The following is a 27,798-nucleotide window of genomic DNA, read 5'->3' as shown; positions in this document are numbered from 1 at the left end:
TATATACATACCATGGAACAGAACAAACAAACAATCTAATTTACATCTGATTAGTTAAAACAATGCTTCCAGTCTTCCATTACCACAGGAAGTCAAAATCCTTTTGTCATAATTTTGTTGGAAATTGATACAGTGCAAAAACAGAGATATGTTTCCAAGAAACCATTTCTGTGGTTAACATTTGTGGCAATATAAACATAATGTTTGCGTTTCTGAACTATGTCTCAAAAACAAAGAATTAAGCACTGATTTGTCTGCAGCTCAAGATATCCCTATACACTGTAGCATAATATGCAGTCCCTGAAGTGAATTCAACTCATCAATAGTTAAAATAGTGTAGATTTAGTTTATATCATAATGACAATATCCCTATAAAACACCGGACTGTGAAGGGCTAACATAAACAGAGGGCTACGTGTGCAGGCTGAAAAATGAGGCTGCGTGACAGTTTGGTGATAACATGCGAGTTCAATCTGTCAAGACAATCAGCATTTAGACCTTGGGAGAAGAATGCGCGACTGTGTGCGACCGATTCATTGGACACGATCACCTGCAAGTGAAGCCACTCATAATTCTTCCCACCTGAAATAAGGAGTTCAAACTAATGTCAGGCTGCTCTGATGTCATGCCTGCCTCAGATTGGGTTTCACAATAATCTCAGGCTCTTGGAGAGATGCCATTGGGTCCAGCTTCCGCACCCAAGATTTCTCCAATTAAATTGCAGGGAAAGAATAACACGTGAAACACTAGATCCCTGCTCGTTTATAGAAACGAAGGTGGTGCATGCAGTATTTGCAATCAGGCTTTTCTAGAGTATCAGTCATCTCTAATATGAGGTGTATACAGGTCTATTGGCGAGGTCTAACGTATGCTAAGGCCACGACCCTACTTGCCACTCTTAATTGCAAATGTACCTTTTTTATAATATTTTCCCAATACTTCTTGTGCCTCATAGCCCCATCCAACCTTCTGCAAAATAGAATGAAGATTTGGCATTTTGAAAACATTGGATGAAAAATAGGGTGAGGGAGAGAAAAAGAGAGAAAGAGAGGGGAATACCATATAAGCAGCCATGAGGATCAATAGACTCATTGAGCCTCTTTATCTTCTCCTTAAGGAATGATGGCACTACTTATTCTGAGCCTACTCACCTCCCCTCCTTCTAACTCCATTCTCATGGCAACTGTGCACTCTGGACAAACATTCTCCATGCAATTTCTTTTCTTCTCTCCTCACCGTCAACCCTACATCTCCCCAGTTATTTCTCTTCACATCAGACCTGTGCAGGATAAATACCCTGACAGTCGCTAAGAAATGATATAGACTAGACTAAGAAGAGAGAGAGAATCTGAAATGTTCACATGTAGTAGTAGGAATTCAACTTTGTTATGGTTTTATTTTGGAGGTGTGATGCGTTACATATGGGGTGTTCTCACCAGCAATGAAAGACTGGAAGAAAAAGCAAAGAAAATACAGGTTTGAAACATATGTCCTCTGTGGAAACAATGTGAGCACAATCCAGACTCTATTTAAAAGCAGGACAGCTCCTAATCCGAGATATCAGCGAAGAGCAGGACGTCATTGATCCATCAACTTTCTGCTCCAATTTGCTCACAGCACGACACTATCAGACCCCAAACCAAACCTCATTAAATTGAAATATGGAAACTTGGGAAACTTCCAAAACTCCCAACTTCCCTCTCTCGCTCCCTCCCCCTTCCCTAAGCGTGAAGACAAAACAGTGGACCATAGAGAGAACAGCGCATGAAGAACGGCAGTAGATCCTTGGGACTGAGAGCAAAAGGAAGGAAGAGAAGGAAAGAAGGGAAAGTAAACCTTTGATGAGTAAGACTTTTTTTGTTAAGCGAGGGGGCTTAACTTTAAAATATTCTGGGTGGCAGTGAATGGGGGATTGACCAATGGCCCTGATCTCAGCCACACACTGGGGCACTGGGGTTAATGGTGGATAAAGATTAGGAAAAAAAGGGGGTTGCTTTGCCTGATCTCCATCCACCCCCACACCCCACCCTGCCGTTTTCACCTTCTCCACCAATCCCAAATCAGCTAGACAATGGAGGCTGCCAATGGGGAATGATCCAAGTCACTTTGATTTCTGCCTCTACCCCCTCGACTGCTCTGAGTGCCCAGGGTAAAGACCCGTGGAGGTTCCCCCTGTTTGCCCACTCAGAGGGACTACTGTTAGTAGGCTCACAGAAACCATTTGAGGATTGGAAATGGAATGACAAGAGCTCTCTGATCTATGACAAGAAATCAATTTCAAACTGGAAATGTGAGCAGAGGGCTGTTCAGTCCGAACTGCTGCTTCTTTAAAGCAGCCAAAGACATACTTAATTGCAGTAGATTTTTATATATGTCTACACTGGAAGTACAGCTTGCAGTGTTGGGGCAATTTCACTTTTTTGCAATGATTAGAAGGACTTTATTAGGCCAGCAGATACGCAGTAAGAGTTCATCTTTGAAGATATAACTGAATACTAGACAAATTAAGAACTAATATTCAAATCTCTTTTAGGTGGAAAAGGAAATCTGGACTCTGCTTAGCTCGGGAAAGATAGGACTCTGGGGAGGTGGACCTGGTTCAACAGCCAAGCCACCCAGCATCTTTGCTCCTGCCCGTACATTTTAATCATATCTAGACCTCAAAGGCACCACTTCATGATGCTGTACTAAGATAAATAGATTTTCTCCCTGAAGTTAGGGACAGAATCTAAATAACCTTATGGAGTCAGTAGTCATTTTACTTTTCTTTTGAATATCTAGGCAGAATTATTTAAACAATTGATATTGTAATGATTGATTATTGATTGACAGCACGTGGAAACACACCTGTACCAAATACCAGAAGCAAATCATTGCATTCAAACATACACACTACTCTCTTTCAAAACTTAATACTTAACATTATATACAGTACCAGTCAAAAGATTGGACACACTTTCTCATTCAAGTGAATGGGATGGTGTGTCCAAACTTTTGACTGGTACTGTACTATCAACCCAACTAAAATTAATCAGAAGTTTTACAAGTGTTTCTTCTCACCACAACATCTGAGAGTCCTAATCAATGAAGTGGTGACACTAGTCATGCTGAAGATATAATTGGTGGCTCCCATTACGTGACCCAAGATTCCTTACACTCATTTATGGACTGACCTGGTGACAATCACCATCTTGTGTCATTAGCTTGGAAAAGGGAGATATATTTGGAACGACTATGTGCAGGATCGGCCAAATAGCTAAAATAGATCTGGTATTAACTGATTAACAGCTAATATTTGATATCACCCAGAAATGTCCTTTAATCGTGTAAAATATTTCATATTTAGCTAAAACAACATTGTGCTTGTGTAATATATAAAAAGATCTGTCTTGGAATCTGAAATCAGTTGCCACTGCAAATGTGCATGACCCCCAAATGCCAACAACAGTTCTGACATTTTAGATGTAATGGTTTATTAGTTAGTTAGAAAGTTAGTTCCTGAGACAGCTAATAATACTTTGAGTTTGATAGTGGTTATTGGATGTACTTCACATTGCTGAATCAAAGCACATAATGTGAATCAGACTAATACCTTCCAGACCATGTAATCAATATATCTAGCAAAAATATGTACTGATAGGTAGAGTATAATGTTCTCATACCTGGCACTGCTATTTTGTCATTTCAGCACCCAGGACTGTGTGACTCTGAAGCCAAACCCCACCAACCTTTATGACTGATGTGGCTCATTACAGTGGACACATTAATCTAGGAGAAAACACAACACCAGGCATGCAAGGACAATGAAAACTGCTTTCACTTACCACTTTGGACTTTACAGTGTGTGTCTTCTGCTTGTTCCTACGGGTGCAGAGTGAGCATATTTCATCCTAAACAGACAAATGGGAAAGAAGATGTTTGGACTAAAAATATGAGCAATACGATGAATAAGGCTGCCTTTGCCTTCTAGAGTTTCTGTATATCCAGTATATACACTACCGTAAGGTTAAAGCTAATATAACCCTGTTCCCTTTATTCTCTTCTGTTCTGCTACAAATCTCAATCAAGACATCAACAAAATAAATAGAAAACGTGATATCCAAGCTTGCTCACATTTGTCTGCCATAATGCATATCATAACTTCTAAGCAAGAGTAGATTGAAAATCCTTGGGGTGTGAAAACCAAACAGGCACCACTGAAAGGTTGCCCAGTGAAGGGGGAATTCTATCAAGGTGGACAAGATGAAGATTTGTTACATTTGAGGGGGGGTCGAATGGGGCCCCTTTGACCTCAACTAGCCACTACAACCACCCAAACACAGTAGAGCTAACACTACACCACAGACACACTTGGTGTCTTGACAAATAAAGAAAAAACAAAATCACTTTTAATTAAAAAAACAAAAAAGGTAACTTTCATTCAAAGAGTACTTTCAAAGATGATCTTGAGGATGTACTGTAGGTTACTGTTAATTTCAACACTGATCCTTGAAAAGACACAGTTAATGCTACTCTAATCTCTCTCAAGGTTGAGGATTCTTTGACAGAGAGACATGAAGCGACCATGTTCAAATACTTACCCTAAGGGAGAGAACTTGCTGTTGTTGTCCGTCACAGGAGTGGAAGGAGTCCAGCGATGTCAGCTATCTAAGATAAGGGAAAACAGTAAGTATGTCATTAGTCCAAATCTATTCCATGACATCCTGATCTTTTTTAAGTTTCCCAGGCACATTCAGTGCTGGTGCAGACATGTGTGGGCTAGATTGTGTCTTGCATAACTATTTTCTGTATGGCTTGTAGGTGAAAGCTATAAACTTTGGAACAACAAAGTGCACCTGGATTTTGCTGTGAAGCATGAGAGCATATGTGTGTGTGTGTGTCTGTGAGTGTGTGTGTGAGAGAGAGAGTGCATGCACAAACAGGCAACTTACAGTACATTACATGCTATAGTCCCCTCCCCCCAGCACACACATGCGCACACTCACACACACACACACACACGCACGCACGCACGCACACACACACACACACACACACACACACACACACATACACACTCTCTCTCAAGTTAAAAGGTGCAGTGCCTGCAGGCTCAAGCCTTCAACGCCAAGTAAATCACACTGTTAACCTGACACAATTGATTTCTCATGTACTTCCATTCAGCATTGAAGCACACATGCTATGGCATCCATATAATTTAGAGATCATTAGTGTTGACAATTTTTGTGTTAATCACACAACTAAAGCAAGAGTGTATAATACCACCACTGCAGCTACAGATTGCCTTGGACACTTTTACTGCATATACATCACATTTAGAGCATTAGGAAAAAATTAAAAATCCACCTCGTAGTGGAGCAGTGTGGGGGCAAATTTCTGCTGCCGGGGGCATGAGGGGCACAAAATGGCCTGGATGTTCCTCTCTGAATTTTTTTTTTTCCTCCCTTTTATTCTCCCAGAATTCCAATGACCCCTACAGGCAACCAGCGACTGCTGAATCCTAAGGAATGTGCTCTCTGAACTGTACAAAAAGCCCTCAGCTCAAAGAGCACAGCTGAAAACAAAACATGCCAACTGCTATAATTTTTCACTGTTTTGAGTTTGAGGAAAATATTGCACAGATTGCTCTGCAACATTTACTCAGAAAAGGGGGAGAAGGTTTGAGGTGGGGGTGGGCACCAACCAAATGCCCTGTATGTTGGTAAAAAAAAAAAGACGTGAAAACGTTTGACAAGTTTAGAATCAAATAGCACTTATTCACTCATTTCATATATCTGTGATGTGTGATTCCACATATTGTACATCTATGAATATGGAACTACATATATCAAGTTATAAGCTCAAAAGAAATCTTAAAAATTGTAATGTGTTTGTGCAAACAGCAGAGTTCATTGATAAAAGCTGGCAATATTGTGATAAAACAAAATATAATACCCAATCGTTTTAAATCTTATTTAGATTTTTAAAAATAAAGTTAATTTACTTTACTTAAAATAATTTCCTGCTGAGTTGACTTTAATATCACAACACCTCTGGGCTGTGCAGATGTCATATTTTATTCACTGAAAAAGCATTAGAAATGCTATTAGTCTGTATGACCTCCAATTCGTGGGGATTTACAAATACCACACATATCTTTATGCCAAATATAAAACCATTGGTAAATTCTATCAACTTATAAATATGGCAAATGCATTCAAGTATTCATGAAGGCCTAATAATGCTATAGGCTGATATTTACATAAAGCGCTCGCGCACTAAGTCAAGATAAACTATTTAAGACCCGCACCACAAATACCTCCACACTGCAGAAAAAGGAGGGTCCTGCGATGAAAGAGGACATTATGCTAACAAGTCAGATTACTGTACACAATAACTTTATCTTAAAAGTAAATACCATCCTTGGTGTTGGAAAAGGGGGGGCATTATGGAAAGTCACTGGCAATATTTCTGTGGGGACCAAATGCTCCTTATCAGTGTTAGTCGAGCAATTCAGGCCCGCCCGAAGAAAGATGAGTCTTCAAACTCATTCTATTCATGGTCAGACGTGTAATTACCCTCAGCTCACAGTCTAGACGTAACCGCTTTCACAGTATTTAAGACCCCCTATGCAACGCGCGGACGCCGGCTCCTACCACCAAGCCCTGCACGTTAAATCTGTGGGCAGATAAATTAGCGAAGAATGCAATAAAATAGACACAATGAGAGGAACTTTATCCTCCCCGCTGCTAAATGAGATTTCTTTGAAATGCAGATCAGTGGCTCTAGATTAGTGAATTTTAGCTGCTGTCAACATCATAACAAAATACAAATGCGATTGTTCGCTGGTGCCTTATCTCCTTGCTTCCATCTGCTGGCTGGTTATTTACTCCCCCTTGATTTACTATGCAGATCTAAATAAGTCGCATCAAAAGGAGGGCTTACTGCACAATGCCTTCTTAAGCTTCTACATCAAGGTATTTGAAAAACCGGTAGTCACATGAAAAGGCTGCCCATCAAAGGCACATCTCTAATGAACTCTCCCATATCAGAGGGGGCTTGTGGGGGCCTGGCTTTAATGCCGTCTGTGTGGTGAGAGAGAAGCAGAGCTACAAATCAAACCCACCAAGCCATGGCCGAGACGGGAGGAGGAAGACAGAGAGGGGGAGAAAAGAAAAGAGAGACAGGAGGAGGAGGTGGAGGAGGAGGAAGGCCTCAGTTATCAGATGAGATTAGCTCAACACAGGGACTAGTCCTAGGTCTTTCCATCATCTATCCATCTAACTTTTAAGTCTGGTTGAGGAAGGCACTCGTGAAAAGCACTAGATTAGAACAAATTACAAAGAATTAGACTGGATGTGTCCACAGGTTAGTTATATACTTCTGGACAACTAGAGAAAACAAACAGAAAAAAAATTCAACCTGTGATTTCAACTTTAGTTTTTACAGCTCAGGGCTACATACAAGCATATAGTAAACAGCTTCAAAGTTAAATGCAGTTCCTTTATGTCTTTTTATACAACTGGATTGCAAGGAAATCAAAGAGCATTAATAAATATCAGTTAAAATGACAAACCAATCCAGCACTTAGAGGGAGGGGGAGATTCTCGGACTCTCAAATGTCGGAAAGAAAGCCATACTCTGCTGTCCTCCCTCCTCATTCTCCCCAGGTCTGCAAACAGCTTTGGTAATCTCGAACAGAGCTTTTGCATTACGCTCCTGCAATAACCTTTAATTTCATGGTGTATTTGTTGCATTCAGCGCACAGGCCGGATTACAACCGACAATCTTCAGACTTATACAGGGAAAATAAACTGCATGGAGAGATCACGATCTGTACCCCCCACCCACCGCCATCATCACCGCCACCATCCAGCTTTGTAGCCCGTGTGTCTGGATGAAGGGGAGACCCCCACCAACAAGCATGGAGTTTACCAGTGAACAATTAGCCCCGGAGCAAGAGCAGGCCCGGCACTGGCACATGTGGTTAAGAGGCGAGCGCTGCGGGAGAGCGCCAGATGATGAAGGGAGGATGAGGATGGGAGGAGGAGGAGGAGGAGGAGGGGAGAAGAGGACATTGAGGGGGGGGGGGGGGGGGTGGGAGGAGGCGTGTGGCGTGTGCCAGACACGCGTGTGCCAGACACGCGTGTGCCAGTTTTTGGCTACTGGGCATGTCCTTTTTCATTCACTTACTCTATACAGAGAGAAAAGATGAAGAGAGATAATTGAAGAGGGATACCCCCCCCCCCCCCCCCCCCCCCCCCCTTCTTCAAATCCAAGACAACTTTGACTCCGAATTTTAGGAACCCATCCAGATTGAGCTGTAATGTGAGGGCATCCACTGGCTGAGTCGCTTTGGTACAGAAACCCAACTTCTCGTCCCTCCCCTCACCCCGCCTCAAGCATCTCTCTGCTGTGCAGCATGCCAATTGGGCCCAGTGCCAGTCGCATTTGCAACCACAAGGGACCCTTGTCTTTTTGCCATGCCTAATGAAATGACAAAACAACAGATTTGCATATGCAGAAACACGTGTTGTAACAGGTTTGACTCCTCTTGACCCAAGCCGTGTTAAAGAGAGAAAATGCAGAGAAGAAAAAACATGCAGGAAAAAAAAAAAAAAAAGTTCATGACCAACAGCTGCCTGGAGGTATTTAGGCTCTGATGGGCACTCAAGTCTGCACCATCTGCCCTGCTGCTTGCCAGAAGTGACAATCTAAATTAAAAACCACTCGTCAAATATCATAAAAATAAACCATTGTTTAGCTGCGTCCATATGTTGTGGCCGTTCCATCTCCTTCTCCGAGAGAAGCATTAGAGGCTGAGCTACAAAGCCTATAGCTGTGATCCAGGGAAAATCCAGAGAGCCACACAGTAGCTTGTAATTACCCTCCCACCGATCCGCTGTCTTCAGACCAGATCCCTGCGTCATCCTACACATTATCCAAGTCCATCCTCTCCACATTACAGAGGAGAAAACCTCGGAGAGCCAATGTGGTGAAAAAACAGCCATTGTTTAGAGTAGGATTAGGGATTGCCATCCAAGAGCACAAGCTGGGTGTTCAGATGGTCAAAGGAGATAAAATCCCTGCACTATACTTGCTTGGAACTAGAACTACAACTGCTATTAAGTTGTATGCAAATGTATATTTACCACAGCACAAATAAAAATTGTGGTGGTGCGAGTGTGTGGCTGTGAAACAACCCAAACTTAAAAAGATGCATTTCTGAAAATGTCAAATGTCTCCCCTCCACATTTTGACCAAATTATGTCCTGACCCAGGGGGCTCGACTGGAGACATTCCTTTTGTCCTTTACTGAAAGACACAGCTACTGTGCGACACTGCTGCCCGCCAAACCTACTCAACGCCACCGCTGCCACCCAACCCCCCACTTCCATTTTTCCTACTGTTTTTATTTAGATGAGTGAGACAGAAGGAACAAACCTGAGACAGTCGTGACCCTGCGCAAGTGTTGTAACTTGGTCTAGAGCTACGCCGGCAGAAGGCAGCACCATATGCCCTCAGCCCCGAGCTGGATGCTCTTTCTGCAGCCTAATGTGCCTGTCAAAAACTGTTACTGTCACAAAACCCCCCCCTCACATGTTTTTTTTCCTCTCACAACATGTTTGAAATAAACATTTTTTTTTTCCCTCTGTGTCTCTTTGGGTAAAGTGGAAAGGTCCTTGGAGATGTGAGGCACCAGTGAATGCAGTGTAACTACTTATTTGTGGGCCTGAGCAGCATACAACTAATCACTACTACTGACCGAAGCTCAGCTACTATGAGTCATGCATTCATTAACCAATAATTCAAACAAATATCAATTTTTTCCTAGATCATCACATTCTGATTGTCAATTGTCAAGCACTTAAGAAGGTCAAAAATAACCCAATCTAACACTTTCATCTATGTGGCTTATCAGGCCACAAATCTTCAAACAATGCTGTCATCACTGAAAGATGCCCTAGATGTCATAATAAAAAGAGAAAAACAATAATTGAGTTAGCTGCCACTGTTAGCCTCAGTGCTGTCTCACATGACTGTTTACGAGTGACAGGCTGACGGCTGAATGCGGTCTGAGCATTGGTGACCTTGCCTTTTACCACGAGTGACCCTCTATCTTTAATTCAGGGCAAGACCCCCGAACCAACACATTTTTTCACACCAGGACACTGTCCATCTGACCGTGACTTGAATAAAAGCTGCCATGCCTTCACACCACACTGACCAGCAAGTAAACATGCAATTGTTAACTGAAAAAGAAAAGGGGAAAAATGGGGGTGGAAAAGGGGGTGGTGGGGGCAGAAAAAAAAAAAAAAAAAGATGCAAGGTCTGTTGCTGCTGTTGGTGTACTGTGATTCAAATGAGAACAAAGTTTATTGGATAAACAAGACTGACAGGTCAGCTAGTGTTACAGGCCAAGCTTATGGCGTCTTGGCGTGTCAGCTCGATGGGAGACCATTAAGCACAAGGTCACGGTCAAGACTGTGGTGCCAAGAGGTGAACTCCTAACCTTATGAAAAGACATGCATTATTTTACATAGCTTTAAAAAAAAACAGTGAGTACACAAACCAGAAGTTTGTTTTATAACTTTGCATACATGTCTTTTTCCATTTCAGAGTTTGACACACTGTGGGGTTATACACACCAGCCAAAAGCTACACTTTCTGGCTTGCATGACTTGTTGGTCAGTTGTTTGTGGCTTTGCAATCCTTGGAGGGTATTTGACAAACAATCTTTGCAGGATGTTTTGACACTTGATTTTTTTTTTGAGTAAATATATAACCACAGTCTTTCTAACTTGGCCAAGCAAACATGTAACCCATAAAGAAGAGCTCAAACAAATTTTACATGTGACTATGAACTGAGATGAAACAAATAAAGCCAGTGTGAAGAAGTAAGTTGCTGACTGACTCTTTCATCAGATAGCGCTGAACTCCCCCTTGTGTGGGTAGCCCGCAATCTCCTCTCTAATCCTCATCCCCTGACCCCACCCTGCACAGCTTTCTCCGGCCAAGGAGTCGCAAAGTTTCGCGCTCACAACAGTGTCGAGTCAGGCTTAAGAAGTGACCCAGAGCGTAACTAAAAAAGTCTGAGCTGTCTCAAGACTCTTAGTAACTGGGGCACACAAAACATCATTACTGTGATGTGGATAATTACAGTGCAAAAGGGTGGCCTCTTAAGCATGTAATACACTCTTTTATCTTAAGAAGTCAATCTCTCCAAGGCTGACAGCTTGCAGCATATGATCCTGGTAAACAAATACTTTTGCGCGGCACAAAAGTGCCATTAAAGGCCAAAACTGTCAACACAAATTCCATTCTTACTGGGGGGAGGGAACCGAAGTGGGAGGGAGGAGGGGAGAAGGGGAGGAGGAGAAAAAAAAAAAAAAGGACTTGATCACTTCTGGTTGCTTTAACTTGCATGGAGGTTGTCATGGAAACATTTCTATGAAGTTAACAAGGATAAAACCTGAACATTTGCCATTTAATTGCCTTTAAGCTTAGTAACAGGACCGAGTTAGCTGTATATATAAAACACACTGAGTAGGTTACATGCATGGGCTCAGCGAGATGTTTAGAAAAGTAAAGCTGGTGCACCACTCCTGTGATTTTTTTTTACCCGTTTCTCCCCCAAATGCAGCAACACCTCAAGGGTTGAGCGAGCAGTCAGTTTCATTACAGAGGTGTTGGGGGATGGGTGATGGTGCAATTCAAAAGCTAATCCAAAAGTGAGCAAGTGTTTCATCGCCTCAAAAGTAGTCTGACTCAAAACAGAATTGATGTAATCTATGCTTAAAAAACCACTCTCCGGACCTATTCTAAATTCACACTTAGTCATCTTGCACCTAGCCCCCATTGTCAGATTCAACAGTTTCTGCTTTCACACCAAATGCACACAAAGTTCACGTAGGACCCACAGAATGGCAAATAAATTGCAAAGCATTTTCTACTTCAGCTCAGCTGGAAGCAACAATTTCCATATCTAAGATAAAATCATGCATCAACCAGTGTTCATTGAGCTGAAAGCTGAATCTTAATTTTGATAAATGATTGAAACGTATGACAGGGTACACACATTAATCCTGTGGAGGACATTCATTTTCCTATTACCATAATGTAGAGCACGACCGCCTGATGATAAATGCAGCAATCAAAAAATGGACGCAGAATGGGGAGAGTCGGGGTAATAAGTGCACTGCTCCCAACAACGGTCAGTCTTGGAGGAAGACTAATGGCAAGTCTCTCCATCCCTCCCGTTGCCTCAGGGAAAAAAATGCATCCTGTTTTACAAAATCAAGTGACCTTACTTACCGCACACACCTCCCCAACAACGAGTAAACAAGAGAGTACGGACTGTTTTAAACATGCTTTAAGAAATGATTACAGGGGCACTCCAACAAAGGGGCTGATTGTGCACTGTCGCTGACATATTTCACAAGGGGCATTTATTGCCGCCTGGCCTTTGAAGAGTGAGAGCTGCTGAGTGAGGGGGGAACTGGCCCACACCTGCATAACTGAGGAGGGAACACCTGTGCACCCTGCGGCTTGAACAAGGAGGGTCGATCCAGCTAATCCAGGGGTGAAAGCTGATCAGAGGACAGGCCCGAAGAGTTCAGCAGCTCCCACTACCTTGTTATCCTTCCTTTACCAAAAAAAAAAAAAAAAAAAAAAAAAGTTACATCTATTAATTTTTGGGCCACTGTGATTGCAAGAGAACAGTGGCAAGACACAGGGAGTGTAATAGAGGGACTCAGCTGATGATTTTATGAGCTTTTAACGTTTAGTTTAATTAGTTGGAATTTCAGGTCTATCATCATGAAAATTAATATGCTACCAGCATCACTGTTTCTGGACCTCGAAAAAATGATGGAATATAAAAATGGAGCAAGCAACCACGGTAAGGTGTTGACTGCTGATAATGACAGACATTGATCATGCAGATACTGATCATGCTGATAAAGCATTGATAATTATAAACAGCCTTTAAATCTAATTGTATTGTAGTTTTTTAGTGCACAGGCTTGAGCTTAAGAAACTGTGACAGTGGTGTTTAAAAAGCATTGATGAGGGGGGGTGGGGGGTGGGGGCATTTTAAAACTATATGCAACCCCTGTGTGCTGCAGGTGATAACAACAGAAAATCATTTTGAAGATTTTTTCTTTAATAGTATAGGAATCTTCTCCTATTTAATAAATAAGCTTAATAAGCTGCCATATAGATTTAATTATATGCATATGGCACGTTGTATAGTACATTTAATTAATTCCGTTTACTTCTTTTTTTCTGGCAATAAGTGCAATATAACAATAACTAAGAAATTACAGCAAGCACTTAATAGTTTAAAATAGTTTTTTGTAGTTAACATTAACGCAGATATAGGCTGTAAATTGGCATTAAATGTTGAATACACGTAAAGCAAATCTTAACAGTTTTCATTATTGCCGTTTTCTACACATATCCGAACAGACAACGTTTTAAAAAAATTGTTTTGATATATGTCATTTAGGACTTAGTGGCAAATGAGAAAAAAACGTTTTTTGGCGACATTTGCATAAACTGAGTGAAGCGTTAAAGCAATGTCCACATATGAGACAATAAGTCAGCTTTTCGGAGTTCAGCGTTCAGACAAACCAAAGCCTGGACATCTTTCTGAAGGTCCTAACATTAAAAAGGCGAATAATGTGAATTCTGTTGACAGCTGCTCGGTAATTAAAAAGCACAGAAAGCCCCGCGCGCTACGTGTAAATAATAACGTCGCGAGGCAAGTTGCAAAGCGCTCGGTAACACAGGACAAACTTGTGCCCCGCGGTCCACTTCCTAATTCAAGTGCAGTGGACAGAGAAGTAAAAAAAAAAAAAAAAGTCAAACAGTGCAGAGAGAAATAAGCTCTTGGGCAGAAAAACTTACCACAAAAAAATGGCAGGTATATTTCCCTCACGGTAAAAGTCAAAGGGACACACCAGGTGAGAAGTCGCCGTCCTCTGTACTTGCAGAGATCTTCACACGTGACTGTCCAAGTTCACCATAACGCAGAGAAAATGAACAACAAGCTGCAGAGTAAATAAAAAAGCTCAAATATTCCTCCGCTGGGCACCGCTGTCGGAGACACACACACACACACACACTCTCTCCTGCTGTCTCCCGTCAACGCCGCTGTTATTACTAATGCAACAGAGGGAAAAGCAGTACACTGAGTCCTGTTTGAATGACGCGCAATGCGAGGAAGAAGCGGCTTGTTTTTTTTTTTTTTTCGTTACGATTCAAACACACATCAAGCTGTATCCCAGCTAGCAAGTATATTTGGGACTAGAAATCCCCCCCCAGGGGAGGCACTTGCTTGTGCGCGGAGGTGTGTGTTGTTATTTTTGGGCGTACTGCGACCCCGTGTGACGTCAGGGCCACCTGCTATGTAAACAAAAAGTTTTTTTTTTCTTTTTTTTTTTAAAGTTTGTTTCCTCTTTTTCAAACGTGTGCTACTACAATATTAGCGGCCGCTCACGTCGGACGGTAAGGCGTCTTTTACAAGGGCGCTTCGAAGATAATCGCACATTGTTGTTGTTGGGTTGCAGTGATGGGAAGGTCTCTCCAACCAAAAGATAAGTGCGTCCGTTGCTGCATCTGAGAAACTTTAGGGTTCATTTAATGGAGCCCGCCCAGAAGTAGCATTACTGCAAAGATATCTGCAAGTGGGAACCATATGGGGGGGAGGGAGGGGGGGGGGATCAATAACCTATACATTCCCATAATGTTCCTTTAACCTAATATTTCAACAATAACCTCTACTTTGTCTGTGATAGCACTCCATTCAGCCACCGACATCAAAAACATTATTATTATCATTTTCATCTTTTTTTATCCTTTGATCTGTGTAGTAAACTGCGTCGCTCAAAAATCCTATCATAAGACTCCCAATTGCTCTTGTGCATAAAGGAAATACGTAATCATTGTTGTAGAAATTAACGCAGGGGAATTATATCGATGCACAATTAAGATAAAATTTGTGTAATGGTGTAAATATCATCACCAGGAAAAACAAAAAATAGAAAATAGCTTCAGCATCCTTCAAACCAGAGTGTAACCTGCACGTTCAGTATAAATTATGGCAGGTTGAGGTATAGTTTACATTTTAAATACGTATTAAATTTAAAATACATTTTACATGCACCTCATTAAATTACTAGTTTGCAGAGAAAACACACTTATGATCATCTGGAAGTGTGTGCACATTATTGTTGTTAATGTTATAGAAACACACAATTACATATTTTAATGTTAACATGTTTGGAATAAACATAACCTGCTCTAAATTTTATCAAATAAAATCACTGCCAAATTAGTACTTCATTACAAAAAGAAGACAAGATGAACTGTTTGACTGAGGATTTTTTTTTTACTCATTCTGTCATACCTTCAGATGTAATTCGGCCTATTAAATCATTTAAGAGTAGATCTGAAGGCATTTCTACATTGAGCAGTCAGTAGTTAGAATGATTCTCTCTCGTCTCTGTCTTCTTTCTTTTCTTCTTCTTTTTTTTCCTCCAACCGCAAAGACAGTCAAGAAATGAATGACCAGATTATTATCAATTGGGGAGGAAAAACAGAAAGAAAGGGTGGAGGACAAGTTTTGAAAAATGTAAGAAACACAACAATTGATCTTCTTGTCCCATTGTCTTTACTGCAAACATTTTAGAATTGTATGCTTTATGTATTATTTATATTATGAATCACTGATTGTGAGAAATGTGGTTTATTCAGGTGTAAATGTATTTGCTTTTTTTGAAATGTAGTTAACACTGCTTGTAGCCTGCTCGTATTGATATATGAGTGTCAATTTAAAATGTGTTAATAAAGCAGCAATTTTTTATAGCCACTAAAAACATTAAACACCCAATATTTCTTTATATATTATTCTTTTTCATCTGCTTGTGAAACTACTTCCTCAGATTGGCGGACAGACACGGATGATCCTGCACCATTGCCATATGTCCAAAAAGTAGTAAAATAGGCCTACCTTTAGAGAAAAATTCACATTCCTATAATGTGATTGAAAAAACACAAGCATTGTTCCATTTGGAAATATGAGAAAAAGACGCAGATCATATTGCCACACATGCAATGGTATGCATCTATTAGATGTTTATGTTTTTGTTTGTGTTAGAAAACCTAATTGCTATTAAAAATTGGATCAAATAGAAGTAGAAGGAAACAGCATCTGGGAAGTAATGAGGACAGGAAGGGAAAACAGGTATCATTGAATTGTGGTGGTTTGCTGCCACCTACTGGTCAACTTAATAAGAGTCTGTCCAAAATATGTAAGACAATAGACTGTAAATTATCCTCATAAAGTTTTATTATTTCCTTTCCCACTTTATATTAAATTATTTTATTGTACATTACATCCACACTTCATTATCACATATGAAATGCAAACAAATAATGCAAATGTATTTGGCTGAGGTGCAGGCTACTCTGATGTGCATTTTGCTCTGATCACATAGTGCCATCTACTGATATACATTGGATGTACAAGCTGTCCTGTGTTTTTAAAGGGTAGATGAAATAACAGCAGCAAACACATTTTTGTTGAGACTTTTAGAGAAGTGCAGTTCTGTGGTCTTTTTTTTTCATCAGCAGATTGTTCTTGTGTAAGTTGTTCCTGATATTTTGTCCACTTCCTTTACAGATATGAGTGAACTAACACTTTTAAGGATATTGAATGTATCTTTATGTGAATAGGACATCCAGTCTGTAATATTAATGAGTGTAACATTCATATGTCTGCTTTTACAAAAGCTGCAAATGATAACATCTGATACTATTTAAAGACCAAAACTGCAATTAAAAGTCAAAAGAGAACCTATTTGGCTTCAGAACTTCAGAACAAAGGGTCCTTTGAAGGACAAAAACCCACTCACCTACCTGTGAAGGATTGTATAACCAGCACTGAAGTCTATTTACAAGATTTACTGGACTTGGGGGTATTGTTACACTGCATTTCAAGGATTAGATGAATTAAACTTCCTATCTGAGACCACTGCACACAAAAAAATACACACACACACTCACACACACATACACACACACACACACACACACACACTAACACATACAGAGCTCAGTCTGCCAATAAAGCAGAGAACAGAATAATCTTCATTCTTCTGTTGTAAGATGCAGTGAACCTAAACAATTAAGGCTGCCTCTAATGGCAATGATACGACAGGATCTGTAGATACACAATCCAAACGCTGGTGCTTTCTTAACACAGACACTTTTCAAGCACAGTAATGGAACTAATGATAATCTGATATATTATTTGTTGTATCTCAACAGAAAATTCTCTTTTTTTTCTTGAAATCTCCACATGGAGGTCAGAGGTCAGCATCAGGTGGGACGCTTCAATAAAGGAGACACTGACCCACACAAGTGCTTGAACTGTGGACCCCCAGACCAGTTAACTGGTTTGCTTTCAAAAGATCAAGAAGGTGAAGCTTATTGATTGCAGTCTTACATCAATAACTATGACAAATGATGGTCTTTTTACTGCAAAGTAGGTACAGTAACTCTTTAAACAGGCAGTTTAATTTTGAGCAATTTGCATTTTAAGTGAAATGCAAACCTTAAAGGGGCACTCCACTTATTTGCCACATGAGGATCAGTTTACCCATCACGAGGGGTATCACTCAGTCTGTGTATCATGTCTTCTGTGGTTCAGGAGGTAGCTTTCTGAAGTCTGTCTATCTATGCAAAAGTCAGTCACATGTTTGATCTGTCTCCTTCAGTTTATGCAAGTGCAATACACAATTGCTGAAATATCCCTTTAAATAAATCAAAGCTATTTATAAATCTATGCCAATGCATAAAGGACATTTTTCAGTGAAGTGCATGACCAACATCTGTTAGAATCGCTCCATGATTGCAATTGTATGTTCTCTTGATTTCTTTTAAAGTGACAATAAATACAGCAAATACTCCATGCTAATGAATGTTAGGCATTGGTATTTAGTGTCTGCTTCTGCTAATGTCAAAAGAGGCTTCATGTTCGTTGAGCTAGAAGCTGTCAAGCTGTATATATATGATCGTAGGACAGATAGGGTAATAAAATGATATACAATGGAGAAGAAAAGCACATTAGCAACACAACAGACAAAGATATCTGCACAAATACATGCATAATTGTTCAATAACAACTTACATGACAGTTTCTTTTATCATCAGACCACCAAATTTACCACAGGCCAGAAGATACTGTATCATACAAATACCTTGGCAACCATTTCACTATTGTGTTTTGTACAATGTCAAAAGGACAGTGAATTTAAAACATACTTTTAGTTTGGTTTTTGGAAAGTTTCTTCAAATCTGAGCTGACAAAATACAGACCTCCTGTCAATACATGTCAAATGTGGACTTTAAAGGGCATTAAATAAGCGATATTTTCATTTATTTATTTTGTAAGTAGCAAACATATTGTGAGAGGATAACTGAGGGGATAACTGGTCTGCTCTGGTCTGGTTATATGTGTCCTATTAATAGGCCTGGCTCAGACTCACAATGTTCAGCTGTAACCGAACTCCATCTGTCAAGTCACGTCCTCTCCCTGCTCTCCCTTCTTCAGTATCACTGCAGCCAGGCTGGGGGCACTCTGGTCTATGCCACCCTCCAAGCCAGACAGACGGTAGGACGGGCAGACAGCTGCCTCTCAGACCCTTGCACATTATGGAGGCTTTGTATATTCAGCCCTTTGAAGAAGACAGGCGGATGGAACAGGAAGAGGGAGGAATGGAGGCCTCCACTCCCACGGGCTCCACCACAGACGAGGAAACAGATGAGGACTCTGAACGAGAGCCCCCGCCTGTCGTCCGGAGGAAGGTGTCATTCGCTGATGCATTTGGCCTCAACCTGGTGTCAGTCAAGGAGTTTGACAATGTTGATGTGACAGAGTCAGAGGTCAGCGAGCCCACTGAGAGGGAGGCGACCCATCCGTTGGAGGAGATCTACATGTCCCGTCTGTTTACAGTCCCCTCATCCCCAGAGGAGCTGGATCAGAGTCTTCAGGCACAAATGGTCGAGCTGGAGAGCATTGAGCTTCTCCCAGGAACCACCACACTCCGTGGCACCGTCAGGGTGGTCAACCTCTGCTATAGTAAGTCTGTTTATGCCCGGATCACCCTGGATCGCTGGAACACCTACTTTGACCTGATGGCAGAGTATGTGCCTGGATCAAGCGATATGAAAACGGACAAGTTTACCTTCATGTATACTCTGGTTCCTCCCTTTGAGAAACAGGGGACCAGAATGGAGTTTTGCCTGCGTTATGACACATCGGTGGGCACTTTTTGGGCTAATAACAAAGAAATGAACTATGTGCTGTTCTGCCACCAGAAGGGACAGGGGCCTCAAGTGCAAGAGGAGAGTACCGGCCACAAGGGCAAGAGGAGCTGTCTCAAAGCTAACAGGTGAGAGAATCTGATGCTGAATCTTTTTTTAAACATGCCACCGCTGAGTCACTGCACATCACCCTTGAACGTCAACAATAGATGTCATAATCAGAAAGGGAAGTTATTCAAATCTATCACTGGAAACTCTTCATGAAAATAAATATTTTACATGTTCTTAGTGTCGCTTTTTACTTCTTGTTTGTGCTTGATTACAGAGATCAAGCATGAAAGCAAAGGCCCCAAATAACTGAAATTGATTCTGTGAGGAAAATCTGACATTTGACACAGAGTGTCTATTTAAACAGTGATTCTCATTAGGTGGAAGTACAAGCTAGCATTGCTTGCTGGCTGGGCCATAGTGTGTTTACAGAAAGCTGTTATATAACTTTTCAGTAATGCATGTTTGGACTGTAGAACACATATTGCCCATTTAAGGTCAGGTGTCTGTCCAGGTTTCCATGACGTCTCACTGAGGCAATGGGAGACAGATATTCATATTTTATCCTCTTTGACACCAATCCACAAAATCCCTTTTTTTCTGCCTTAGGAAAAATAGTTCCTTATTATGTTTGTATATGAAAATGTGATAATATAGCAAGCATATTTCAAAGTCATAGCACAGATATATGCTGTCTGCATGGAAACAGGGATTGCATCTATCTTGTGCAAACCTATTACTGTGTATTGTAATCATAGTAGGGCCAGTACTGGTGTGGGTGTAGCACAGGGGAGATGTAAAACAGAAAAACATTATACAAGTCTTGAGGATGTCTCTAACTTCTTTATTATACCATTTCATGAAGCTCTGAAAATCAGAAGCCTTAAGACATTATAAGACATTTGAATGTGTGGAAAGAGGGTGACAATGAGGGTTTTACTATTTCACACATCACCACTCATTTACACCCTTGAAAAAACACATAAAACTGCAGTATCATTCTAAAATATTAGCTTACTGTATGTAATGTTATTACCATTTTATTTTGAACCACAGGAGGGGAAGTGCAGAGGAAAAGACCAGGGAGATCATTAACACAGCAACAGTTGCTGCAGGTGTGTAGACTTTGTGTTTGTATATGTGTGCTTGAGTGTGTGTATGAGTGTGAGCCAACTTTGACCCTTGGGTTTGTAAATCTGAGTCTCTTCATTTTGCAGAAGTTCAGGCCGCACATGAAGCAGAGGAAGCTGACAGAAAGACAGTGGACAGTGCAGAGATACAATCATTATTATACCATGAAGAACACAAACCTTTGGTGAGGTGCATTTATTATTTTTGGAGGCACAGACTGTACTTAAAGTCTGAAAAGCAGAAAACACCAACATCACCCAGAAGTAAAGCTTGCCACAAAACAACTCTCAGTCAATACGCCATTTTTATTTGTCGATAGCTGCTGATGTAAACTGCAGATATAAACCCACCCCTCTGGGCATGCTGGCCAAGGGCCTTGCATGGTCAATTTACAACCCTACAAGAATAAAATCGCCCACATTCTCCATTTTCATCATTATTATTACTTCTCATTCTTGTTATTTATTATTCTTCCTACCTTGTGTCTTTCCCTCTTTTCTTTGTCATTACTCATTAGCCGTCCCTCTTACAAACATACCTCACCTAATCCTACATGTCACGTCACAAACACTAGCCAAACTCAACCTCCCAGTTCAATGTAAATTGTTGTACTGTCTTGTCTTAAGGTCCTAATGTCTGTATGTTTTAAAGCTATCCAATTGTCCTATATCTTTTTGTCATGTTATATTGTACCAATAAAAAGTCCTAGAAGGATATGGAAAGTCAGCTGGCCTGACACCTGAGAACATGTCTGAAATCACTCGTGCAGACTATTAATAATAAACGTGCATGTAGCCTGCTTGTGAATGTGCAGAAAAGTTGATGATGTAAACAAAAGTAGGCTCACGTGCTGAGGTTACTGTGGTATTGCAGTGCATTGCATCATCGTTTGTCATCATGTAATGTTAGATATCAAAGGACACTCGATGAATGGGCTTTCATAGAGAGATACATCTCTATTTCTATCACAAATATTTTTCGACGTAAAGCCAGTACAAGGATTTAAAATGAATGTTGACCTTAAAGAATAACAAATCACTGTGCTAGTGGCCTCTGGTTATAGTTCAAGTAGTTCAAACATAAATTCTTGGCTTGACTTTTGACCTTTGGCCTTTTTGACAGGTGGATAGCGTAAAAAGCCGGCACAGAGCGGCACGTTTGGCACGTGTGCAGGACTTCTTCTCCCAGAGGAGGCAGCAAGTACCAAAGCCAAAACCTATGCCAAGCACGTGGGATGACGCTGCCAGCTCTCTCGAGACACGCCAAAAGAAACCATCCAATGAGAGTCTGCAGGTACTCACCTACCATCAGATTCCTCTGCTTACATTGGATTGGAACAATGATAAACCACAGCAGTGGGGGACTGCTGACGTAGATGATATTTGGACTGGAAGAGATAAAATGTCGAAAGCTTCCGAGGAACATATGAAAGATACACCTTCTGTTAATGATATATGGGAGACCTTTCACAATGGCACAGATAATACCACTAATAAAGAAACCTCCGTGTGCGATGTATGGCAGGCATTTCTTAATGGGCCGAGCTGCAAGGACCATTCTGGTGTTCCAGAGTCAGAGTGGCTTCAGACGGCAGCGTCGGTGTCTCCACCAAACGATAAAGAGCCCCAAACCCAATATGGAGCAAGCAGTCAGGAGCATGAATTTCAGGTGGGCACAGATATACCCACCATCTTACAAGCACCCACCTCAGCTGCATGTCAGCTGCTGTCAGACACTCGTGAGACATTGCTGGCTAATGTCGCCTTAAACGCCGAAGACCAACAGCCAGCAGAGGCATGTGTCGGTAGCCCAAGAGATGACAACACAGTGACACAAGATGCATCCCAAAGGTCACAGACGAACTCCGTAACAGACACTCTGCAGGAATTTAGCTTCATAGGGGCAACGCCCGTGTCCGAGGGCTCTGTTGACAGTTCAACTGAGTGTCACGAGCTTGTGATCTGGGAGCGAGAAAGAGAAGGAATAATAGGAGAAGCAGGAGGAATAGGAGGAAATGAGCCCTCCATGCCGCACACGGCTGACTTAGTAACAAGCTCAGGGGAGTCGGAAACAACAGACATGACAGCAATGCCAGAGTCTCAGAATGCCACCGCTGGTGATAGGATCTCACAGGGAGCAAGGCTGGATGAGGGTCTTTCATACAGCAGGGAAGGGGAGGTTACAGGTACAGCACACAATGCGATGGCATTTAGCGAGACAATCAGTCAGGGGACAAAGGATTGGGAGAGGTTTGTCTTCTCCGTGTCCAGACAAGGAGCAGAGGAAGGGATCACAACGAACTGCACGGAAAATAAAGTATCTACAGAAGAAGAAATATTTAGGCCAGAGTGTGAAATCTCCCAGGGGTATGCAGATGAAAAGCAGTGCGAGGAATTCAAGCCGAACCAAAACAGGGAAAACGCATTAAAGCAGAATGACAAAGATGAAAATGAAATAAGACCTGCACAGTCACATGCAGATGAATTCAATCTAAACCAAACATGTCAGAAAAACATCAGGCAAAGCCAAATAATGGAAAGTGAATCAGAATTGGATGAATCAGAGAATGAAGACGTAGCATCAAATAACAGAGACGTGGACGGATTTGGACAGAAAGAGGTGGAAACTTCTGATTGTACAACAAGCGAAAAGACAAAGACACTAATCGGAGAAGCAGAAGTGATCCGGCTATTAGATGAGGAAGCAGAAGCAGAGTTGGGCTTTCAGAAAGAGGAGGCGGAGGACCCAACACAAACACAAACAGAGAAGAATGGTGCACTGAAGCCTGAAACAGATGAACATGTATCAGTCTCAAATCAGACAGATGAAGGCATAAGCTTGAGCTGTAGTGGAATAATTCAAGAGAAACAGGTCCTCCAAAATGACCATGATACATTCAGACCTTCTCCAACAGATAAATGCAACCCAAACCCAATGGAGGTGTTAGAAACTGGATGGACTCATTCACAGGAACATATGAAGGGTCAAGAAGAGGATGTAGGCAGTGAAATAAGCACAAGAGAAGTTACAGTGAAAGAGAACATTGGGAAGAAAGACACTTCAACAGAGCTTCAACACCAACCTGAAACATTAAAAAGAATAGAGGAAGATATGAGTCAGAGAGATAGAGCTGAGAGGGTGAGTATTGGAAAGCTGGAAATAGAAGCAGTGGAGGAGTTGATGGGAAACATGGAGAACCCTCAGGGGGAGAGTGAGAATGCACCAGCTGAAGTGAAAGAACAAGAGTTGTCAGCAGAAGTTGAGAGCTCTCCACATGTTGAATATAAAAAATTGTCAGAGGGAACAAAAGACCCTATTACGGCAGAAAATACTGTAGCACTTGAAGTGATAGAATCGGGATTAGAGGAGATGTTCATAGACAGATTTGGAGAAGATTTGGTCAGTGGGATTTGGGAGGATGTGTTCGGTCAGAGAGGCAATGTGCAGGCCTCTAATAGAGGCACAAATATTGCTAAGAGAGTGGGGGGAAGGCTGACAGATATACTAGATATTACGCATGATTGCCATCTTCTTTCAGACGAAGACTACAATGAGACTTTTGATTCAGGTGTATTCTCCTTGACAGAATTACCAACAGATCCTAATTTAAACCTCTATCAAGGCCTTGAGCAAACTTTAACCAAAAGGAGCAATGAATTCTCACCAACAGAAACAGGGCAGTCACTCGCCCAAACAGAACAAACTCACTTTCTCTCTAAATTACAGATAGATTCAGATTCAAGTGCTCATCTCAGTCAAGATCTCAAACCCACTTTAGCTGCTCAGAGAAAGCAGTCATCGACTGAATCAGCCCAAACTCTCAGCTCTCCAAAGGATCAGGGAAACCACACTCAAATAAAGGAAAGATCAGTCACCCGTCAGGAGACAGGTAGCCAAATAGAAGACTGCGTATTAGCCCACAGGGAGAGTTTTAATCAATCAGGCCACCCATCTCCCGAACATTCGAGTCCCTCCTCTAAGAAATTAAAAGAGTCCGATGGTCTCTTATGGTGGAGTATATTATACATCCTTAGTCACATCACCAGAGTTCTTATTTGCTCCCTTTTAGTCGCTGGATTCTTCGTCATTGTTTTGCTGTGCGATTTCCCAGCATTCTTTGCACTCTACATATCTTCATTGTGCTGGTGGTTTTATAAGTGTAAGAGACACAGAGGGACAATGAACAAGGTGGGATAAATTGAGAGTTCTGAGAGAAGGAAGGGTGTTCAAGGGTGCTGTGTGTGGTATTTTTAAACATCAGTACATCACTGTCAAATCAATGGTGACGTCTTCGTATTTTATATTCAAACTGTGAGACCATGGGGAAGACGATTAGAAGCAAGAAAGATAGGTGCAATACAACAGAATGCAACATACAGCACTTGTAACGTGTGTGTTTGGTTGTGTGGTTTTATGTTTGGTTGTTTGTTTTTCCAACTCAAAGTGAATTAGTGCAGTGGTTCCCAACCTTTTTTTTTTTTTTTTTTTTTTTTTGGCTTGTAACCCCTTAAAACCAAGCAATGTCTACTTGCAACCCCTTGTCACAGTAAATAGATCATACAGTGACTCACAAGGGGGAAAAGAAGAAGAATGTATGAAAAAACAATTCCAAATAATCTTGAATTTAATTTCGGAAATTATACAGTAAAATTTAATTCAATTTGTGAACATTTGTTGAATATCTGAGTTGATGCAGATTGAGTGTAAACGTGTATGTGTATGATGTGTGTATATTTGCTGTGTTTTATGGGCCCAATAGTACTTTACAAAATGGAACAAAGTGACTATGTGTTTGATTCATGTAGATGAAGGTTGTTTGCAATATTGGGGCATTGGAGATTTGAAAGATTTCTCTTTCCTTGCTTTTCTTGAATAAAAGAAATTCATACAACAAAAGAAACAATTTAAACATTTATTTGGTCTATTACAAAGACACATCCCAAATTTTGTATTCTTTCCGTGCAATGGTTTTTATTGTACTAGATATTGAGCCCATGAACAAGAAATAAAATCAACAGAAAAGAAAGGAAATAATTGTTGGGTCCTATTTGCTATTCTCCATTTTTGGCATCTACGTATATTCACCAGCAGAAATATTATATTATATAGCTGTTTTTAAGGAGTAATTGCAGATACATTCAAATCTGTGAGTGTTTGATTTTGTTAATTTCCTTATTTTCTTTTGTCTAACATCTTCCCTTAACCTGCATTTATATTTTTTCTGCTTTAGTTTTTACTTTGGACATCTCGTCATTTTCTACTTACGCCTTTTTAAAGCACTTAATAATTATTTGGAACTCTTGTGCATCTTTTACACAATTAATCCTCTCGATAAGCTTACAAATGACATGCTGGCATCTAACTCTAACCTCCTTTGACAATAATGCTTGTCATATGCATAGCAGCTTACGCTTAACTAAAACCTGTTCAGTCATTGTGAACTGCATTGGAAAGAAGTTGTATCCCTCGTTACTTCACCAAAATTGTTCAACTTTAATGGGGTTGGTCTGGTCAGTATTCATAAACAGTCATCTGTAGCGTGACAGGAAAATGTCATAATCCTCGTTGGCAGTCGTTCACAGACAGGGTTTTAACAGCCGTACACTATTTCAGTATTACTCATCTGATAACTCACTGACCCTTAGATGACACCCCTCACAGACCAGAGGAACAGTCAGTTGTTCTTTGTTCTTGGATTTGGAGATTGCTACAAAGGTAATTCAGTCCTTTCTAGAAACTCGTCACATCAAGAAAAAAGTCAGAAGTATGACTGTGTTTGAAGGACATCTTAGGAAGTAAACGTTGGACATTTCTTGATCTTACATTTCTATCGGCTGGATTACATGTTGATTATCAGACGAGTCAACTTTGTGAATCTCAGCAGTAAGTCTTTAAAATGAATAACATGCTCCCATCCTTGCTTCTGTCTCTTAGGAGTCATTCATTGTTCCAGTTTTAGTAACTGCTGACAGCCGTTGGAATTAAGTCAAATTCACATCGCACACAGAGCATTTTATCCCTGCTCCTCATGAGACTTACTGTAGGCAGTATATCACCAGGTTAATAATACAAAAGGTTAGAGTAATAATACAAAGGTTAAAATTCAGCCTTTTGACATTGTGATATCTTGCCAGATGCCGTTCCAAAATGGATACACACCATTTAGGAAACCCTTAAATTCAAAACCTTTATACAGTCGGCACTGTTTTGACATTGCATAGTGAAGATATTAACTCCATCCAGTAACATAAAAATTATCAAATGATTAAAATGGGTGAGTGCAACAGGTGTGCACAAGTACCAGTGCATCATTTACATAATGTATCAGGGGATTTCAGAAATGTTAAATGAAACATGTTCAAAGGGACACAAGACCTTTTAATTATGAGTTATGATTATTTGCTTGAAGGTCATTAAGATTTGTACATAATTATCTGTCCTTTACTGCAGTATGTATAGTGGTTGTTCAATGTGAAGCTAATAATTTAAGTTAATCATATTTCACTATTAAGTTGGAGCAACGGAAAAATGTTACTAATATAATTTCATGCAGGTAATGTTTCATCATTAACAAATGCCATGTGTAAATAGAATTTCCTATGGCTGCAAGAGCATGCAGTGGGTGGATATCCTGTTTTTTTTTAATGTGTGTGTTTGTACCTGTGTATGCTTCCATCTCCATGTACTGAGAATGAGAGAAACAGCAAGTATGTCATGGATGGCACTGGCTATCCAGAGGTGGCCATGTCCAATCTTAAAGAAGCATAAATCACAAAATATGAAGAAGTTGCACGACATAATGCACTTAACAGCCAAAGATGATGACAGATATTGGCGCACCGTTCATTCTGGCACTATATGTGCATAGATTTCATTGCCGGTGAGGCTGTCATGTCACACCTCACATGTATTATCTGCTAGTGCACCACAAGCACAGAGGTCTCACTGTGTGACACGATAAAATGGCGGTTGAGTGACACTGCAGTTCAGTAGAAGTCACTTGATCCCGTCTGGGGTATGTTGACCTTTTGTAAGCTGGCACCAATCCCATGCTGGCACCTTTATCAACCTGGCCAAAAGCCAATGTTGGCACAGCAGAAGGCTACTCTTTGCAGGGTACTAGCTCCGAAGAAGCACAGTTCAAACTTGGCACGGTTACAGTAGTGTGCAGACAAAAAGTAGCAGTGACGGGAAGACAATGAGAAACAAGTGCAGAATCTTGATCAGTTGAGCTTACAGTAAAGTGCAAGGCTACTTTTTATATTATCACACAAGCCAACGTGTAAGGAGTATAAATGAATCAGTGCT

General features: G+C 40.8%; 2 protein-coding genes across 9 annotated transcripts in view; one reads left to right on the top strand and one right to left on the bottom strand.

The window, feature by feature from the left end:
- The window catches only part of foxp2 (forkhead box P2), a 103,880-nt gene extending 89,240 nt beyond the window's left edge, over positions 1-14,640 (bottom strand). For 2 of the 6 annotated variants that reach the window (XM_042402902.1, XM_042402904.1), the window contains exons 1-3: positions 13,891-14,640; positions 4,581-4,647; positions 3,825-3,890 (exon numbers count right to left, since the gene is read on the bottom strand). The gene's annotated coding sequence lies outside the window, so the exon portion shown is untranslated. Of the gene's footprint in view, positions 1-3,824; positions 3,891-4,580; positions 4,648-12,489; positions 12,626-13,890 lie in introns of those variants that run through there. The other 4 variants (XM_042402905.1, XM_042402907.1, XM_042402903.1 and 1 more) reach the window with 3 other exon arrangements.
- Positions 14,641-14,744: 104 nt separating this feature from the next.
- Positions 14,745-25,128, top strand: ppp1r3aa (protein phosphatase 1, regulatory subunit 3Aa). 3 transcript variants are annotated; one of them, XM_042402898.1, is made up of 7 exons: positions 14,745-15,616; positions 17,351-17,465; positions 18,599-19,439; positions 20,416-20,474; positions 20,577-20,674; positions 21,613-22,993; positions 23,084-25,128. In XM_042402898.1, exons 1-7 carry the CDS (start codon positions 15,545-15,547, stop codon positions 24,685-24,687), a joined length of 4,170 nt encoding a protein of 1,389 aa, XP_042258832.1. In that variant the 5' UTR covers positions 14,745-15,544; the 3' UTR covers positions 24,688-25,128. The 3 variants fall into 3 exon arrangements, with proteins under 3 accessions (XP_042258832.1, XP_042258833.1, XP_042258834.1); XM_042402899.1 differs by lacking the exon at positions 14,745-15,616 and having other exon boundaries at positions 17,330-17,465; XM_042402900.1 differs by lacking the exon at positions 14,745-15,616 and having other exon boundaries at positions 17,393-17,465; positions 18,517-19,439.
- The last annotated feature ends 2,670 nt before the right edge of the window (positions 25,129-27,798 follow it).

The sequence above is a fragment of the Thunnus maccoyii genome, chromosome 23 (genome assembly GCF_910596095.1).
Source record: "Thunnus maccoyii chromosome 23, fThuMac1.1, whole genome shotgun sequence".
In the NCBI taxonomy this organism is placed as follows: Eukaryota; Metazoa; Chordata; class Actinopteri; order Scombriformes; family Scombridae; genus Thunnus; species Thunnus maccoyii.
This window is presented reverse-complemented; position numbering and strand designations above follow the sequence as displayed.